The sequence below is a fragment of the Nicotiana tomentosiformis genome, chromosome 9, assembly GCF_000390325.3.
Source record: "Nicotiana tomentosiformis chromosome 9, ASM39032v3, whole genome shotgun sequence".
Taxonomy (NCBI): Eukaryota; Viridiplantae; Streptophyta; class Magnoliopsida; order Solanales; family Solanaceae; genus Nicotiana; species Nicotiana tomentosiformis.
In genome coordinates, this window is record NC_090820.1 from 107,008,266 (window position 1) to 107,027,551 (window position 19,286).

General features: G+C 38.5%; 1 protein-coding gene across 1 annotated transcript; it reads left to right on the forward strand.

Moving 5' to 3' along the window:
• Positions 1–5,138: 5,138 nt before the first annotated feature.
• Positions 5,139–5,750, forward strand: LOC104105054 (agamous-like MADS-box protein AGL61). Its single transcript, XM_009613283.1, has one exon. The coding sequence runs from the start codon at positions 5,139–5,141 to the stop codon at positions 5,748–5,750; it is 612 nt and encodes a 203-aa protein (XP_009611578.1).
• The last annotated feature ends 13,536 nt before the right edge of the window (positions 5,751–19,286 follow it).

The following is a 19,286-nucleotide window of genomic DNA, read 5'->3' on the forward strand; positions in this document are numbered from 1 at the left end:
GTTACTATCGGTGAGGATGGTGTTCTGCGACTCTAGGATCGTCTATGTGTTCCTAATGTTGATGGATTGAGGGAAAAGATTCTAGAGGAGGCACACAGTTCTCAATATTCTATTAATCTAGGTTCTACGAAGATGTATCGCAACCTGAGGCAGCAATATTGGTGGCGGTGGATGAAGAAGGACATAGTTAAGTATGTAGCGAGGTGCCTTAATTGTCAGCATGTTAAGTGTGAGCATTGGAGGCTAGGTGGCCTACTCCAGTAGATGGTTATACCTGAGTGAAAATGGGAGCATATCACTATGGACTTCGTAGTTGGGTAGCCACAGACCTTGAGGAAGTTTGATGCAGTTTGAATAATTATCGATAGGTTGACCAAGTCGGCACACTTCATTCCGGTTGTGACTACGTATTCTTTAGAGAGATTGGACAAGATTTACATTCAAGAGATTGTTTGATTTCATGGTGTGCCTGTTTCCATCATATTAGATAGAGTCCCTCAGTTTAGTTTGCATTTCTAGAGGGCAGTACAGAGTGAGTTCGGGACTCGGGTAGAGCTCAGCACAGCCTTTCATCCATAGACCGAGGGGCAGTCGGAGCGGACGTTTCAGATCTTGGAGGATATGCTCAGAGCATGTGTGATTGACTTTGAAGGACATTGGGATCGATTCTTACCTTTGGCTGAGTGTGCTTATAACAATAGTTATCAGTCCAGCATCGAGATGGATACATTTGAGGCTTTGTATGGTCGACGATGTCGTTCGCATCGGATGGTTCGAGCCTGGTGAGGCTAGGTTATATGGTACTAATTTGGTGAAGGATGCCTTGGAGAATGTGAATTTGATTCAGGAGCGACTTTGCAAAGTACAGTCCAGACATAAGAGTTACATGGATTAGAAGGCGCGTGCATTATCTTTTATGGTGGGCGAGAAGGTTCTCTTGAAAGTCTCGCCGATGAAGGAAATCATGAGATTCGGGAAGAAGGGCTAGTTGAGCCCAAGTTTTATAGGTCCATTTAAGGTGTTGAGGCGAGTTGGGGAGGTTGCTTATGAGCTTGCCTTGCCTCCCAGTCTATCGGGAGTTTATCCATTTTTCCACATTACTATGTTCCGAAAGTATCATGCCGACAGGTCGCATGTGTTAGATTACAGCACGGTTCAGCTAGATGATAGTCAGGGTTATGAGGAGGAGCCAGTTGCCATTGTTGATAGGCAGGTTCGCCAGTTGAGGTCCAAGAAGATTTTTGCGGTAAAGGTCCAATGGAGAGGTTAACCAGTCGATGAAGCGACTTGGGAGGTCGAGGAGGACATGAGGAGCACATATCCGCACTTATTCGGCACTCCAGGTATGATTCTAAACCTTCGAGGACGAAAGTTTGTTTAAGAGGTGGAGAATGTAATGACCCGACCGGCCGTTTTTCTTACAAGATACATGTTCCCCTAATCAAGACTCCATATATGTGCTTTTACTGTTTTATAACTTGCGGGGATGGTTGGTTTAGGTTTGGAAGGGTTCTGGTTGAAATCGGAACACTTAGTTCCTTAATAGTGGCCTAAGGTGGCCAAGTTTGACTTGAGTCAATATTTTGAGTAAATGACTTGGGCATATGTTCGGATAGGGTTTCAGATGACCCCGGGAGCGTTTCAGTGCTTAATATTGAAAGTTGGCGCATTGAAGGTTTTCAAGTTCCTTAAATTTGGTTTGAAGTAGAATTTGGTGTTATCGAGGTCTGGTTGGGATTCCAAGCTTGGGCATAATTCTATATGGTGATTTATGACTTGTACACAAATATCGACGTCATTCCGAGTCGATCTGATAAGAATCGGATGCGCGGAGGTGTTTCAAGAAGTTTTTGAGCTTCATAATTTGATTCAAGCGTTTTGACGTCCGATTCATAATTCTAGATATTATTTTGGTGTTTTTGATCATGCGATCGGGACCGCATTATGTGGTTTAATGTATGAGTACAATTGGACGTGGTCCCGGGGTCCTCTGATGCAAAACAAATTGGAAACGGACTCGGAATTTTGGCATGGGGGAGTGTTGGTGCTTCTGATCTAGTGCGTTCGCACCTGCGTGGCTTGGGGCCTTATGTGTGAGCTTTTGATCGTAGAAGCGGCCTGGGATTAGGTGGCCAGTGGTTCGCAGAAACGAATGGAGTTCCGCAGAAGCGGTCTCGCTTCAGCGATGGAAGGGCCGCAGATGCAAAATCGAGGCCTGCAAGGCCTTGGTCGCAGGTACGACAGCTCTTTCTGCAAAAGTGGGTCCACAGAAGCAGGTCCGCAAAAGCGATACCCCGTCCATAGAAGCGAATAGAGGCCTAGGCAAGGACCGCACCTGCATGGATTCTTCCGCAGAAGCGGAGCCGCAAGCGCGGCTGTTTTGGTCGCAGTTGCGGATATCGCTGGGGCAGTGGGGGCTTTTATTGCGAGACTTGGGCCTTTTTCCTCACATTTTCATTTAGTCTTAGGAGATTTTGAGAGCTCATTGGAAGGGAATTTTCATCAATATCCTAAGGTAATTAACTCCCATCCATTTTTGAGATAATTAGGCGGGTTTTAGCTAGATTAAACATGGAAAGATTGTGAAAACTTGTGGGAATTGTGAAGAACCTAGGGTTTTGATAAAAATGAGATTAAACCACGAAAATGATTATGGAATAATGTAAAAATTATATATTTGAGTTCGTGAGGTTATGGGTAACATTTATCTTCAAAAATATCTGTAATCCAGACACGTGGGCATGGGGATAAATTTTAGGAATCTTCCAATTTGGGTTGGGTAATCACTCTAATAGCTAAATTATTAACTTGTGAGTGTATATTGATTAATTTATATAATATTTGGCTAGCTTCGGATTGTTCGGCACCAAGTTGAGAATTTAGAGCGAATTCGTAAGCCGGAAAGTGAGTTTTGAGACGAGGTAAGTATCTTGCCTAACCTTGTAAGAGAAAAATTATCCCCGTATGTGTTTTAAATTACTATTTTCTTCTAATTGTGGAGGCTACGTACGCACGAGGTGACGAGAGTCCGTGCGTAGCTACTAATCATGCTTAAGTCCGGGTAGTTTTAGGACTCAAATCATCAAATACTTGTATTGTTGCACCCTACTTGTTAATTTAAGTACCTAAATTATATTGAAACTTGATAAAGGATTTGTAAAGACCGAATTTTACTTACTTCGAGTTTTGACGAGTTATTGACTGTTAATAAAAATTGTGCTTCCTTGTGTACTAGTCTTGTGATAGCTTTAAAATTGGATGTTCATAGAATATTCTCTCTTCTTGTAGAGCGGGTCGAACGCCTCAGCATTATAATAGATGCATCTATGGTTCGTGACGCTCGACTCTCGGCAGTGTACACATTACTTTGGATCAGGCCGTACGACCTCGCCATAAATCGTACGTGATAATGCTTTGAGTCTGAATACACTTGATATTATTTTTATGACTTGAGAGGTTATAATTTAGCCTGAAATTTTTGGAGTTTAGCATGTGTCAATTGGAGACCTTTAAATTGACTATTAGTTAAAGAACCATTTACTCATTGTCGGTTATTGTGTTATTATTATTATTCTTGTATTTCATGCTTATTTAGAACTTCTGTATTTTATTTGTTGGCCCATAGTAAGTGTCAATGTCAATCCCTTGTCACTACTTCTTCAAGGTTAGACTGGATACTTACTGGGTACATGTTGTTTATGTACTCACACTACACTTCTGCACTAATCGTGGAGGATCTGAGGCAGGTGCATCTGGCAGTCATCGCGCACCCCCGTTACCCCGAGGTATAGTGGTGAGCTGCTTTCTATGTCCGTTCTGCAGCACCCGCAACCTCTTTTTTGTATTTACTTTCTGTTTTTTCTTATTTCAGACAGTAGCATAGGTGTTTTGTATATTCTACTAGTGCTCATATACTTGTGACACCGGGTCTTGGGGACATGCTAGTAGATACTTGATGGCTTTTGAGTATTTATTTCACCGTACTTGCTCTTTTATTAGTTTACGTTTTACTTTATCAAATTTTCTACTTCTCAATTACTTAATAAAGAAAACTCAACTACTTTGGAATTGTTAAAAAAAAAAAAAAAATACATGGCTAGTTCACCGTTGGGCGCCATCATGGCCTATAAGGGAAATTGGGTCCTGACAAAAATAATTGAATTCACTATTTAATTAAATAATTTTATTTGAACTAGCTTATTAATTGACCTCTATAAAATACTATTGGTAATGTGATGCTTCAATTGGTTAAAAAATTGACTTTAATAATATAATCAATCTATTATTTACCTTTGATATTTCATTTGACATGTGATTTATTCTATCTTATTATAACTTTTATGAAGGAAAAATAGTATTAACGTTTCATCATATTTTGCATTGTTGAGACAATAAATTTTCCTCAAGTCTTTCACAAATTTAAGAATATTGTGGTATGCATTTTTGTGTTGATCCTTGTTATTTTGACATTTTCCGTTTCAAGTTAAGTGTCAAAAGTTTTCTAATGATGTTAATGCATTTCCAAAATTTTAAAATCATAAAATCTGAAAGTTTTGTTTCTTTTTATCACATTCACATTTACTTTGGTAAGCACATTAAAATATTTTCTAATTCAAGTTAAATTTCGGATCTGGTTAATATTAAGTTGAATGCTTGATTTTCACTATTGCTACTAATTTCTATAAGCATATTTATATTCATATATTTTCCTTTTAAAGTTAAATGGTAAATTTGTTTCTATTTGTGCAAGTAAAGAATTTGATTTAGTTACTGTAAAGGTTTGAAAGTTTTTGGTAAATAACTAATGTTCTATCAATTTATGTTCATAATTGTTAATTATTACATGGTAGATTTAATTAAGTATATTAAACTAGTTACCTCTTTAGCTTAAAATTTTCAGATTCGTTTAATGTTATTGACGTGCAAATCATATTCTAATTATCAAATCAATTTAAATTTTTTACTATAATTTTCAGTATGAAAAAGATTTACTTTCTAGTTTAATATTTGGTCACGAATTCAATTATTATTGTGAATAACTTCTTAACATGCGAATATAAATACCCATGATATTATCATTTTTTGTAAGCCACATTTCTTGATACCAATTGAGCAATAAATTTTATTTTATTCTAGCAATGGAGGAGGAGGAGAAGACTGCAATGGAGGAGGAGGACAAGACTACAGAGAAGAAGACTGCAGGGCGTCAAACAGTTCCTTTGGTAAAAATTGAATGGCCAGAAGATCGCTACGCTACATTCTCCGAGCGTCGCTCGGGGTTATATAAAAAATCAAGTAAAGTGGTTGGAGAATGTGGCATAGATATAGGAATAGCTCTTTTTTCGCTGGCTGGTAATCCATTTTCTTTTTTTCACCCAACGCCTAATCTAATCTTAGATCATGTTAAGAATCCTAACATAGAATTGAGCAAAAGTACAAAATTTGTTGTTGTATATGCACCAAATAATGTAAACCAAACCAACAATAGGATTAATGAGAATGAGACAATAGAAAAGGCTGCAAAAAGTCAAATGTTTTTACTTGAACAATTGAACAAGACTAGACAGATAGACTTGTGGGAATGCATTGACCAGTTCAATGCAAATGATATAACCAAATGTGAAGCTTGGTTAAAGGGCATTATCTTTGGATTGGAAAATCGTTTAAAACAATTAGAGAAGAGAGCTTCATCTTCATCACAAGCACTTCTAGATAATGCACATAACTCATCTAGCGCTTCAAATGAATAATTTTCAGATAATATTCGGAACTGTATGAGACCAAAACGTGAAATTTTTAAGTTCTAATGATTAATGTGTGCTTTTAATTCTTTTTCTTTTCTTTTTTCTTTTTTTTTTTCTCTTTTTTTCTTTGTTTCAATGATGGTACGACTACATGTATCCTATGCTTTCTATTAATAAATAAAATATATTTGGTCATTTAATATATGTTGTCACACATATGTTAGGTTTCTTAATATTGTACTATTTAAGTAGTGTAACACCCCACCCTCTTAGCATATGCTTAGATTATATTTGAAGCACATCATGTAAAAATGTTTTTATTTTTTTCTTTTTTTTGGGGGGGGGGGGGGGGGGTATCTGGGAATAGTGTTTTAAGGGTATTCTTATACAACTTTATAATTAACACATGCACTTTTGTTTTGGTAATTAATCACCGGGATAACTGTACAAAGCCATAACATCGCTTACACAGCTAGCCATCTCGTTACAAATCCATCATCCTATGTACCATGTAGCCTACAAAATCAAACAAAAATATAACTCTGAACTAATCTATGTATTTCAGTAGTAGCTCTAATATTGCAAGTGTAGGCTATTTCACGTGCAGTGGCATTCTAATCTCTAGCCCTTCTTTCAAAAATCCTCAGATTCCTCTCAATACAAATAGCATGCAATATTTCTGCATATACCATCCGGAATAGTTTGGTTCTTTGAGATTTTTCTTTTGCATTCTGAAGTATCCACTGAAGGTGTTGCTCCCAGGTGTTTGTTATCCTGTATCCATGCTGCATCCATTGCATGGTCTTGCTCCATAAGCTCTTGGTAAACACACAGTTGACAAATAGATGCTCCCTTCTTTCATCATGATCATGACATAGTATTGTGTTTCTACAGCCATTCCCATTGTCACAGCCTATCTGTAGTGAGGAGTCTGCCATGTAATAGCATCCACATAGTAAATTGTGTTTTAGGTCTTGCATTATTCCAAAACATTAAACACTTCCAATTCACACGATATCACGATCCAAACCCGTAATAGGCCGTGATGGCACCTAACACCACCGTTAGGCAAGCCCACAAGTAAACCTACTATTTATTTATGTCACGCCCTGAACCTGGGGAACGAGACCAGCACCCGGTGCCTCAATTAACCTAGCGTACCAACTTGTGACTGAGGAACTCTAAACATACAATGTCATACTTTAGCCATAGGGCCACATTGCAAGACAATTGGCGAAACAAAATACAAAACTGAACGGAAACTAGCTCTGACTAAACATCAATATAAAGTTGGGCCGACAAGGTCGTCATAACTACCAAAGCTGGCAAACCAACAAAAATATACATACAAGGACAACAAGCCCAACATACTGCACTGACTGACAGGATATGTCTACAAACCTCTACTGATGGATATACTGTGATCGGAACAGGTCCTCGACCTACCCATAATATATATACATATATACACAATATATACTCAAAACCCTAGACCCGACAACTCCAAAGGACATGGAGCTTACTGATCAAGTTGATCACGGACAACACCTACGGAGGAGGCCTACCAATCTGTTTAAGTGAACCTGCATGCATGAAATGCAGCGTCCCCAGGAAAGGGACGTCAGTATAAAATAATGTACCGAGTATATAAGGCAATAGAATAACTGAAAGTTGAAACTAAACTGATAATATAATAACAGAAGGTAACTGGGAGTCAAAGATGATCTGGAGATATACTGACCTACTGATACTGACTCAACTCTCTCAATATAGTAAGTAAAATAGTTGTCCATCCCTATAAGGCTCGGTACATATAATTGCTCTGCCATAGTAGGCTCGTTCATAGGCGCTCGGCCATACTAGGCTCTATATTACGGCCATTCTAGGCTCGCTCACAGGCGCTCGGCCACAGTAGGCTCGGTATATAACTTACCATCTAATAAGAGGTTACCCAATAGGGGCCTGCCCACCAATTATAGCTCGATAGTGGTAAAAATATTGTACTACTGTATGTGTGTGTGCGTGTGTGTACATGTGTGTGTGTGTGTGTGTGTGTGTGTGTGTGTGTGTGTGTGTGTGTGTTAGGCAAGCCCACAAGTAATAGGTCGTGATGGCACCTAACACCACCGTTAGGCAAGCCCACAAGTAAACCTACTATTTATTTATGTCATGCCCTGAACCTGGGGAACGAGACCAGCACCCGGTGCCTCAATTAACCTAGCGTACCAACTTGTGACTGAGGAACTCTAAACATACAATGTCATACTTTAGCCATAGGGCCACATTGCAAGACAATTGGCGAAACAAAATACAAAACTGAACGGAAACTAGCTCTGACTAAACATCAATATAAAGTTGGGCCGACAAGGTCGTCATAACTACCAAAGCTGGCAAACCAACAAAAATATACATACAAGGACAACAAGCCCAACATACTGCACTGACTGACAGGATATGTCTACAAACCTCTACTGATGGATATACTGTGATCGGAACAGGTCCTCGACCTACCCATAATATATATACATATATACACAATATATACTCAAAACCCTAGACCCGACAACTCCAAAGGACATGGAGCTTACTGATCAAGTTGATCACGGACAACACCTACGGAGGAGGTCTACCAATCTGTTTAAGCGAACCTGCATGCATGAAATGCAACGTCCCCAGGAAAGGGACGTCAGTACGAAATAATGTACCGAGTATATAAGGCAATAGAATAACTGAAAGCTGAAACTAAACTGATAATATAATAACAGAAGGTAACTGGGAGTCAAAGATGATCTGGAGATATACTGACCTACTGATACTGACTCAACTCTCTCAATATAGTAAGTAAAATAATTGTCCATCCCTATAAGGCTCGGTACATATAATTGCTCTGCCATAGTAGGCTCGCTCATAGGCGCTCGGCCATACTAGGCTCTATATTTCGGCCATTCTAGGCTCGCTCACAGGCGCTCGGCCACAGTAGGCTCGGTATATAACTTACCATCTGATCAGAGATTACCCAATAGGGGCCTGCCCACCAATTATAGCTCGATGGTAGTAAAAATATTGTACTACTATATGTGTGTGTGCGTGTGTGTGTGTGTGTGTGTGTGTGTGTGTGTGTGTGTGTGTGCGTGTGTGTGTGTATAGACCCTCTACTCTCTTGACTGAAAGAAGATAATATTTAACTGAATAGAAAGTTCCATTAAGGGATAATATTGTAACTTATTAGACTAGGATAATGTGAATAAATTCAGAAATACGAACTTCTCTTTATCTCTCATTATCAAATACAGGTAAGTACGAGATCATGCCAAAATGAAGGAAAGGTTTAGCCTTAACATACCTTATCACAATCTTTCCAATAACCACGTTGAACTCATCTCTTCGTACCTTACTCTACAACAACAATAATAATACTATCATTAAGTTATGAAAGGTACAACTATCGCCTAACGAATAATATGCTTATTTTATATTAAAACGGGCAGCATCTCCCCTATAATCTTTACTTCCTCCAACTTCAAGATACCACCAACAACACAAGAACACAACAATAACAGTATATATACATTATTTTCCAACCTTATATACACCACAAAATACTACAAAATAGCCCAACACACCCCAATCTCTTCGTACACAAAACGATAATCGTAGTAGTGTCAAAAAGCCCGAAAATGTTACGACGAATGACCTGCCCACCACCCTGCATTTATGTGGTGTTTCTCCACACCCGTTCTCCTCCAAAACTCCCTAAAACAATAGCAAAACACACAATCCAACAGCAACACAAAACAGCCCACAAAACAGTCCACTATAAGTTGAATAACTCGATCTCGCGGCTTCCGATCATCGTCCCGTGAGTTCTTACAATTATAGAACGACTTTCCATACATTTCGAGAAGACAAAATGGATGAAAGAGAGAATTAAAATTACCTTATTTGTTGAGTAACTCAGCTCTTATCTCAGTTCTTCAAACTCTAGGTTTTTCCTCCAACTAGAACTTGAAAAGGAGAGACAACCAATTAGGGTTTGTGTGCAATTGTTTGGAGGGTTTTTGCAGGGGTTTAAGACTGGTTATTGTGATATATAATAAGTGTTATATTTCAGGAGATAAGCCCTTAAATTGTCTCTTTGGCCGACTCGAAATAGCCCCTTGTTGGGCATATTTAATCCTCTTATTTAAGCAAGTAAGTGACACACCTACTTGTCACCTAGTAATCTGCGCAGTCTCGCAAAAACACATATATCTCTCTACTCCAATGTTGTATTGACAAACGGTTTAATGAGTTAGAAAACAGACTCACATATATTCAATGTGATGGGTAAAAACCCCATAACTCTAAGTATATTGGGATAAAATCGAAGTTACATTTGACTCAAAGTTCAGTAAAACTTATGAACGTAACTTGTGATGACTTTAATCGACTTTTGTTCCACAACTCGCCTGACTTCAGAACCTAACACACAACTATCTTATGACTAACATAACTCCTAACATAACCTCCTTATCATATTAAGAACCCTAGTTGATGACGTCCAAATCTACTACTAAAAAGTAAATGGATACGATCGCATGCAATATAATTTACCCAACTATGAGTCGGGGTCGAATCCCACAGAGAATAATTTGTAGGCGATTAGGAATGTAAGAGAATTATCACTTGTTAAGCAATTCCAAACACTTAGAATGGTTGTTGAGAAAATATTATCGCTAAATGCGAAAATGTAAACTAACCTAAAAGGCAAGTAAAATGATCAACGGGTACAAATATGGATACAATGGGAATTACACTCAAGTAACGATCCAATATATTTCACGATTTTACAAATATGAGCGAGTTTATGTTAATTAGCCTCGGATAATAATTCTATATTAGCTTCTCTCAAAAACTAAAAAGACTTCCTAATTGAATTATCCCTAAAATAATTAAGAGATTAAGCACACCCGAATATGGCTACAAGTAGTTCAATCGTATCCTTAGGTAGAATCTATAAAGTGAGAGTTAAAACCTCAAGTTCTTGTTAATTAATCTTTTCCAACCCCGAATTATTTTTTCCAAAATTAATCCGAAGTGAATGGGTGAGTCCTAGGGTTAGCTAATCCCTTTGAAAAAATTAAAGAACAATAATAATTAAGGAAACAATAACTCACTTCATAATAACTAAAAATCGCTCAATACATAAGCACAACAACATATTTAATCCATACTTTAAATATGAATATCTCCATAAACAAGATTCAAGTGTTGGAAAAAATACTACACACTTAGATATACAATACAACGCAAGAAAATAAAGAAATGAGCATAAATGAGTAAGAAATTCTCAACCAAAAGCTTCAAATCTTGAAGACTCAAGTGTGTGTGTAAGAACCCTAGCTCCAAAACTTGTCTTCTCTAGTCTAGGAGACTGAAAAATAAGCCAAAGATCTCTTACAAATGAGCTAGGTTGTGTATTAAAGGGTTTGGGGTCAAAATCGTAAAATTTCAGAACTTCCCAGTTTTTTTCGCCCAGTTTCTTCTTCGCGTTCGCGAACAATACTTCGCGTTTGCGAAGGTTTTATTTTTGCTTCTTCGCGTTCACGAATTCTCCTTCGCGTTCACGAATTCTCCTTCGCGTTCACGAAGGTTTGTCTCCTGCTTCTCCGCGTTTGCGAAGGTTGGCTTCCTCCTTCTTCGCATTCGCGTACAGCACCTCGCGTTAGCGAAGGCTTGTTGTCCTGATGCTTCACGTTCACGTCTAACCCTTCGCGACGCGGAGGGTAATTCACTGGGCAGATTTCTTTTGTCCATTTTAGCTTCTTTGTGACTCGTTTTCACTTGGTTTCTTTACCATCACTTCTAAATCACTTGATACCTGAAATATGCCAATAAACCTCAATAAATGCCTTAGTTTCTCAATAAAATAATACAAAAGCCTAAGTATCAAGAAGAGCTAAGTGTGTAAAATACCAACTTATCAAACCCCCAAACTTAAACTATTTCTTGTCCTCAAGCAATTCAAAATCTATGAACATCCTTCAATAAAATCATCAATTAAGCTTAATGGCATACCAAACATCAATTCAAGTAAAAAAAAAAAAAAAAGGTTCAACTTAAGCACAATCCAATGACTTCGGTAGGTACTAATAATTAATCCAAAGCATATGAATCGCCAACAACTTCTCACAAATTTCATTTCAATTTAAGTGCTCAGACACCACTTCAATCAAAGTAGCAACCAAGTCATGACAATAAAGCTTCAAAGTTTGCCTCATTATCACAAATAATTTTCTTTTGTTCATTCCTCCCAATTGGAGATTGGATTAAGTTCACAACTCAAAATTTTCATGTGCCCTCACACTTAAGATAGAATCTCAACTTATAAATTGCAATTTAAACACATATGGGATATTAAATGGAAAGAATTAACTTTCTCTCTCACAAAGATATTCAAATGCATAACAGTAGTGCCATACGCTTGCCCTTCATGTATTCCTCCACTAATGTAGACACACTTGGTTCAAAATCAACTAGGACTTAAAGGGTTGTAATGTAGGTTCTTAGCTAGGGTGGGGCACAATTTAGAAGAGTGACTCAAAACCTCCCTAAACACTACAATTTGCAACAATCAACGCACACTTCCTTCGAAAACATTTTCCATCTTTTTTTTCACTTTTCATTCCACACCTATTCTTCCCTTTTATTCACAACGCATATATATATATATATATATATATATATATATATATATATTGCTTATTTTTTTAGCAAATTATACTACTAGGCGGTCTACCCAGTAGCTAATTTATTAATAGTAAAAGAAAAACCACAAAAGAAGAGTACAAGTAAGGGGGACAAAAGCTGCAATAGTGTTGCCTCTAGTAGCAAACGCATAGTGAGCTAGACCTTACCTTACAATTCCTATTGAGGCATGAACAACCTCATCTTTTAGCAAGCATGTAAAAAATAAGAACTCAAAAGTAGTAAATACTCTATGATCATCATAGAGTTTATAACACACTCTATGATGATATTACATATGATAATGCTTAGAAAATGATAAAATAAAACGAGGTAGAAATTGAATTCTCGTCCCTCATTCATGATACTTGTGAGTTCTTCAAATTGAAGCACCTTAAAATCCTCTTCAGCTATCTTCAATAAATCTTCAAAATTCTTCATTTCTTCTTCGATCGATTGGACTTTGTAGATGTGGTCGAGGCTGCCCCTTTTCGCTTTGCATCTCTCATTGGGAGTATCCTAAGTGTTACTCCTTCATTCACTTTTTCATCCCAACTATTCTCTCTTATGTGTGCCTTATTCGTTTTTCCACTGTGCGTAAGAGATAAATCTCCACATCTAGTTGCCTCAGCTCGGCAATAACCAAACAAATCTTCTTCCTTGCCTTATTCCCAACTTTCAACACGTAAGTTGTTCTCTAGTTATTGAATAACACATTTTTGTGCAACCATATCTAATGGTTCATGCCTCTTCACAACCATGGCATTATGTTTTATTATGCAATCTTTCAATTGAGCATTTTTGTTCCTTCCCGATTTTTTTTGCCCATTTTCAGCCATCTTTGAGATCACCTGAAATTGAACATTATTGATGATTCGATCTTCTGCACTATGTCTTAGTTGCTCATGTACACTACTTCGGGGTCGCCTAATGTTTACTTCCTCATTTACCTTACCGTTCCAACTCTTCTTCTTTGTATGTAATTTCTTACCTTTACTACTATGCATAGGTGATAAATCACCTCTTTTTGCAGCCTCTGTCCAGCATTGTTGCAACATTTCATCTTCCTCACCCTCTTCATATATATCTCTGCCCATATTCACTGGATTTAGAATGTTTTGAACAAGATCTTGTGTCATCAAGGCATTTCCATCGTGTGTGTTTGCCAAAATTGCCTTGTTTTGTTGTTGTTGTAGGCCTTGCATCTTGTTCCTGCTCTTACTCACACGTCCAGTGCTAAAAGCAGTAGGATTTAATGAATTTACAGGTTTGGAACTTACCATCGCGTCCAGTAGTTTTCTGTCCTCCAAACTAATAACCGGTACCTTTAAATTCTGTTGTTGTTGTCCAGCATTTGGAGCTGACATTACTGCATCTGGAGTGCTTGCAATTTGCTGCTGCTGTCCAAGACTTGATGTTGTTTCTGCATATTGATCATCCACACAAATAGCGGTTGGAGTGCTCGCAGTAATCTGCTGCTGCCCAGTCGTCTTTACTACTGCATTTTCCATCGAACTAGCACCTGTTGTGCTTGTTCCAATATGTTGCTGCCTAGTTTTAGGGACAAAAACGGGTGCCTTCTCGTTAAGCTTGATTCCTAAGCTTAAAATTGAAGAGCTGCCAATTTTTGGCAATGATGGCGAGCCAACTGATAGCATCCCTTCATCTTCACTATCTTGATCAACATCCTCAGTCGAAACCCCAGCAATATCATTACCCCAGTCCTCTTCATTATCATCCTCACATTGGTCAGCCCAAAGTCTGGATTTAATAACCATCTCCCTCACATTTGCTTGTATTATTTCGTGGTTGTTTCCAGTGGACATCGTCAACTACCCTGTCTCACCTCCATATTCACTAAAAGACTCCAAAGACTGTGATGGCACTTCAAACACGGAAGTGTTCAACGTGACCAAAGGTTTTTTAACCATAGTAGTATTCAACATCATTGCATTATGGGTATGCTTGATAATTTGTTCCACGTGAGGACTTGAGAAATGCAATGTTGGAGTATTAGAGTTGTGTACTTGATTGTCCATTAGCTCCTCCACAACTGGATCAAATTGCAATGCCCAGTTGTTTGCCTTAGAATATTGCCCATCTTGATCTTCAGTTTGCGGGGCAGCAACTACATTTTTTGGAGGGTGTTGAGTGTGTTCAAACAGTCCCTTAGCCCATGGAGTATTATTAGTTTGCAAAAATCTAACACCTTCCAGTTCTTGTCCCTCCATATGTACATCTCGCCTCGTCTTCAACTTGGCATGTTGATCATTATTCAATGCAGAAAAAGCATTCAATGTCGAACAAAAGACAGCTGATTTTTCAGCAGGTGCAAACTGCTCTGCAAATGCTACTGTAGGAAGGGTAGTAGTAGTTGCTCGATCAACTCCAAAACCTGATGTACTATTAGGTTCCCTTTGCCTGTATTTTTGCTGTTCTATTACACTGCTTGGTGTTTTTGGTTGCCCTGTATTTGATGTTGCTTCTTGACCAAACTGCTGCTCTCCCATTCCAGCATCAACCAACACAGGTGCATTTTCTAATACTCCAAAAGAGTTAGCAACATTAATTTTCTCTGTGCCAGTAGCCAGATTTTTACGCATTTGAACATTTGTTTTGTTAGGTGATGATTGTGTCTTATTCACCACTGACCAACCACTCTTTTTTTAACTAGTTTTAGTTGCAGATTTTAGCTGCGTCAATGTTAGCTTCAATATTTTGTTCAGCAGCAGGAATCAATTCACTAACACCTCTAACAAAAAAAAACAATTCTCAGCACCAACCACTTTGAGATTTTGTCCAGCATATCGATCAGCTATAGCTAGATCCTCTTGTCTTTGAACAACACCAGTTGGTTTCCCATGCAAATCAGCTGAGCTCACATCACCACTAGCAGTCAAAGCCCTAGCAGTAGCCTTTCTTTTATCTCCAACAGCCTGCAACTTCAACATCTGATCCTGGACATTAGCTTGAACTTCATGACCAGTTGTTATACCTCTAATCCTTGCACGACCCTAGTCAAAGCTCGATCAATTGGGACGTCCACCAACTTGGGATTCTGCTCAATTGGAAGTTTAGTTTGATCCTTCCTAAAAGCTGAAGTGTCACCTATATCTGCCACACGACCTGAAGCAGCAATAAAGTTACGACTGATATCATCAATAGCTTCAGGCAGTACACTATACGAAACTCGATCGACACCAGCTACATTATCCTTTTCAATGACTGTAACATTTTTGTGTCCATCAGGTTGTCTAGCCTCAATTTGCACTATAGTATCACTAGGAACACTAAAAACAGCTTCTTTGAGCCTTTTATGCACAACTCGATCACCTGTTGCATTATGAGCCATCCCCTGCTCCAGTCGAACTTCACGATTTTGTTCAACAATGACCACACCTCTGCTCCTCACAGTAGACTGTTTTGGAACTTCATTAGGTTGCATCTGCACCACCTGCTGCTTACCACTGCTGGTATCTTTTTATAGAATTTCCACAACAATTTGGCCAGCTCTTTTAGCATTCAAAAAGTCTCTAGTATCCCCTTCTAATTGCTCAATATTACTCACATCAATATCAAGCAGATTACTATCACTATTTGCCTCCTTTGCCTTCACGTCCTCTCCAGATTTTCCATTCATCACTCTACATACTCTTTCCTCATGCCCTTGATATTTTCAATAAGTGCAATACTTTGGAAGATTGTCGTACACCACCTCTTGGTAATGCACAACAGATTTACTAGAAACTTTGTCCACAATATGTAGCCTAACCTTTTTAGGATGTTTGTTAAGAAGATCAAGTATAAACTTGACCCTAGCAGCACTAGGTCTCATTCTCTCTTGTGTTGCCTTGTCCACAGCAAGAAATTTACCCACAGCTGAAGCAATAGACATTAAAGACCTCTTAGCAAAATATTTAGGTGGCAACCCAGGAAGGGAAATCCACACAACTGCTAGAGACGTTTCCTCCTTTGGATTAAATCCTACTGTCCATGGAAAATATCTGAAGAAGTATTCATTACCTTTGGATTTAATATATCCAATCGACCTTCACAGGAACTGAACATAATCGTTATATAAATCAAACCTTACTAACAGATTACGAAACTCAAGCTGTCCAGTGTTACAGTGACCTTGAATCTCGAATTGCGATGGAAAAATCCTTCTAATCTCCTTTAGATCGGGTTTTCCATATGAAAGCTTCATCACAACTGCTTGATGTAATCCTTCTTCTCTTGTAAAATAATTAACTTCCTCCATGGTAAATTCTATCGTTGGTTCTCCATGAACGAACTTAACTGTAAACAACTCGATTTTTTACGATGTTGGGGTAGATTCTTTTGGGTGAAGCTGCGCAGCATAATTTTGTTTTGGAATAATGTTAGGAATTGTTTCATTAATGTTTTGGATTGGCTCTCCCATAGCTAATGGCTGGGGAGAGGTCACGGCAGCCATGGCTCCTTGAAGACTAGCTTTTTTACCAAAGCTGATTTTATATATATATATTATTTTTTTATTTTTTTATATTACCTTTCACCTTTTAAGCAAATTTCACATCACAACTTTTCCAACATTCACCCCAATCTTAGGCTTTTAGCCTATAATTACACTTTCAAAGTACTTAGGGAGGTAGGGTGCCAAAAGCTAGATCAATAAAGAACAAAGGGTTAAATCTTGTAACATGGTTGCCAAATAAAAAGTTTAAAGGCTCAAAAGGGGTTGACTAGGGAAAATATGCAAGGGTACGAAATTTAAGGCACAATAACGGTCCAAGGAAGGCCTAACATTATTTTTTAAACCAAGTTAGTCTAGGATTTCGCCTTGTAGCACATTCTGAGAAAGTTCTAGACTACAAATAATGCAAAAGAACTCATAACAAATCTCACCACACATGGCACATGCAAACTCCAGTGACATATAAATTCAAAATCCAATTAAAACTAATGAACCCGAAGAAAATCACATATAGCCTAAAAGGCTATTTAATGAATTAAAGAGCCAAAAATAGAACCTAAAAGTCACAACAAGGATTATTACTTTAATCATATTTCATTTTAAAGATCAAAATTTCATATGCCAAAGTTTAAATTATGTTGGTACCAAACAAGCCACACGTTGGTTTATGGACAAAAGATCACACCCAATAATCAATTTATTCACTACTAGCTACTAAACTAGTAATATATATATACACCTAAAAACAAAGAAAAACTAAACAAGACTAATCCCTTAAGAAAGTTGTCAAGCCATCCATCATAGGGAGAAGTCACCCGGTTCGACACAAATTATTTTCTTGGAAAAGAACCGCGGCATAAAAAAACCAAAAATTTTAATTAATACTACTACAAGTAAATAAAGTAGCAAAATTAATGCTAACATGCTAGAATTAAACTTCAAACTATCACTAATAAACTACTACGTCAACCAATCTACACAAGTTATCACAAAAACTAATCATGCTCCAACTACATCATCACATGTAAATGAGTCACCCCCATCCTAAAGCGTTGCACTGTCCTCAATGCAACTAAACAAAATAAGATAAAATGAAGGAGGTGCTCCCTGAAACTGCATCACTCGGAGCTGGAGGTGGTGGGAAATTTGAGCTCCAAATCCTCATCATCTTCATCCTCTGATTCATGTGAGCCACAGAATGAACTCAGCTTGTGTATCATTTTGGACAGAAATTTGCTTTTCTTTTTCTCGTGCTCCTTGAACTTTCTCTGCCGCTTCTCAATCTTCCCTTGCCGGCGGCTCATATTTTCCAACCTGTTATTCATGGCCTCCATCTTGCCAGTTATTGCTTTTTGCTCTTGGACCACTCCATCCAGGGATAGTGGGGTAGCAATGCCAGTAGATGTGCTAGCCCCAGGTGGGCCAGTAGGAAGGCTAGCTATGAGCTGCCTAATGTGTGCATCTACTCCGTGTATCTGACTGGATAAGTGACGCATAGTGTGAGGGCCGGACTGGAGTGGTCCCATCATTTGGGCGTTTTAACACCCCCCTCCCCCCCTCCCCCCAGCATCATAGCATAATCGAGTGATCAAGGATGGGAAGAATAGGCTCTTGGACCTCCCATGGGTGGCTTCCTCGATTTCTCTAACAATGTGCTCCCCCACGTTCACAGGTAGCCCATCCGTGATAGCAGCAATTATCAGTGCCCTCTCTGGTGTCACACCAGTGTCATTTGTAGAAGGCAAGACTTTTGCACAGATAATAGAGAGCCAAAACTTTGCCTCAACCGTGAAATCGTGAGAATCAACTCCCTTGTGCACTATCATCCACTTCGGGGTCACCCCATCATGTAATTTGTTCACTAACCACTGGTTTCCTCCAGCTTTAGCTCTGTCTATGTAGACCTCTCTATCGGCATTGGGAAGGCCATAAATTTCGTTAATTACCTCAGGGCTGAAATGAACTTGCACGGCCTTCACAGTAGTAACTAAGGTACCTTGGAAGTCGGTCCTCAAGGCATTTGCATAAAATTCCAAAACTACTGTGTGATTGGCATCATTTGGTTACTCGGCAAAACAAATCCACCTGCTTTCCACCAATCTTGTGTAGAAGCCCGGAATTTTAGCTTCAACCTTTTCCATGTTTATGCCTCTTTCCCGGACGATGGTCTTTGACAAGAGTTCATCATATTTCCACTCACATGTTGCAGATTGAAACCGGTCATGATCAAAGGGTTCCTCTTATTCAGCTTCAAGGACATGTTCTTGCTCAATTTCATTGTGTACCGGATCCATTTTATGCCCAAAGTACCTACAAAATAGACCAACAATGTTAAAAGCTCATATACATACTTAAAACAA

Bases quoted from the DNA above. Each gene is read 5' to 3' on its own strand.
- LOC104105054 (XM_009613283.1), top strand. From the start codon at position 5,139: ATGGAGGAGGAGGAGAAGACTGCAATGGAGGAGGAGGACAAGACTACA.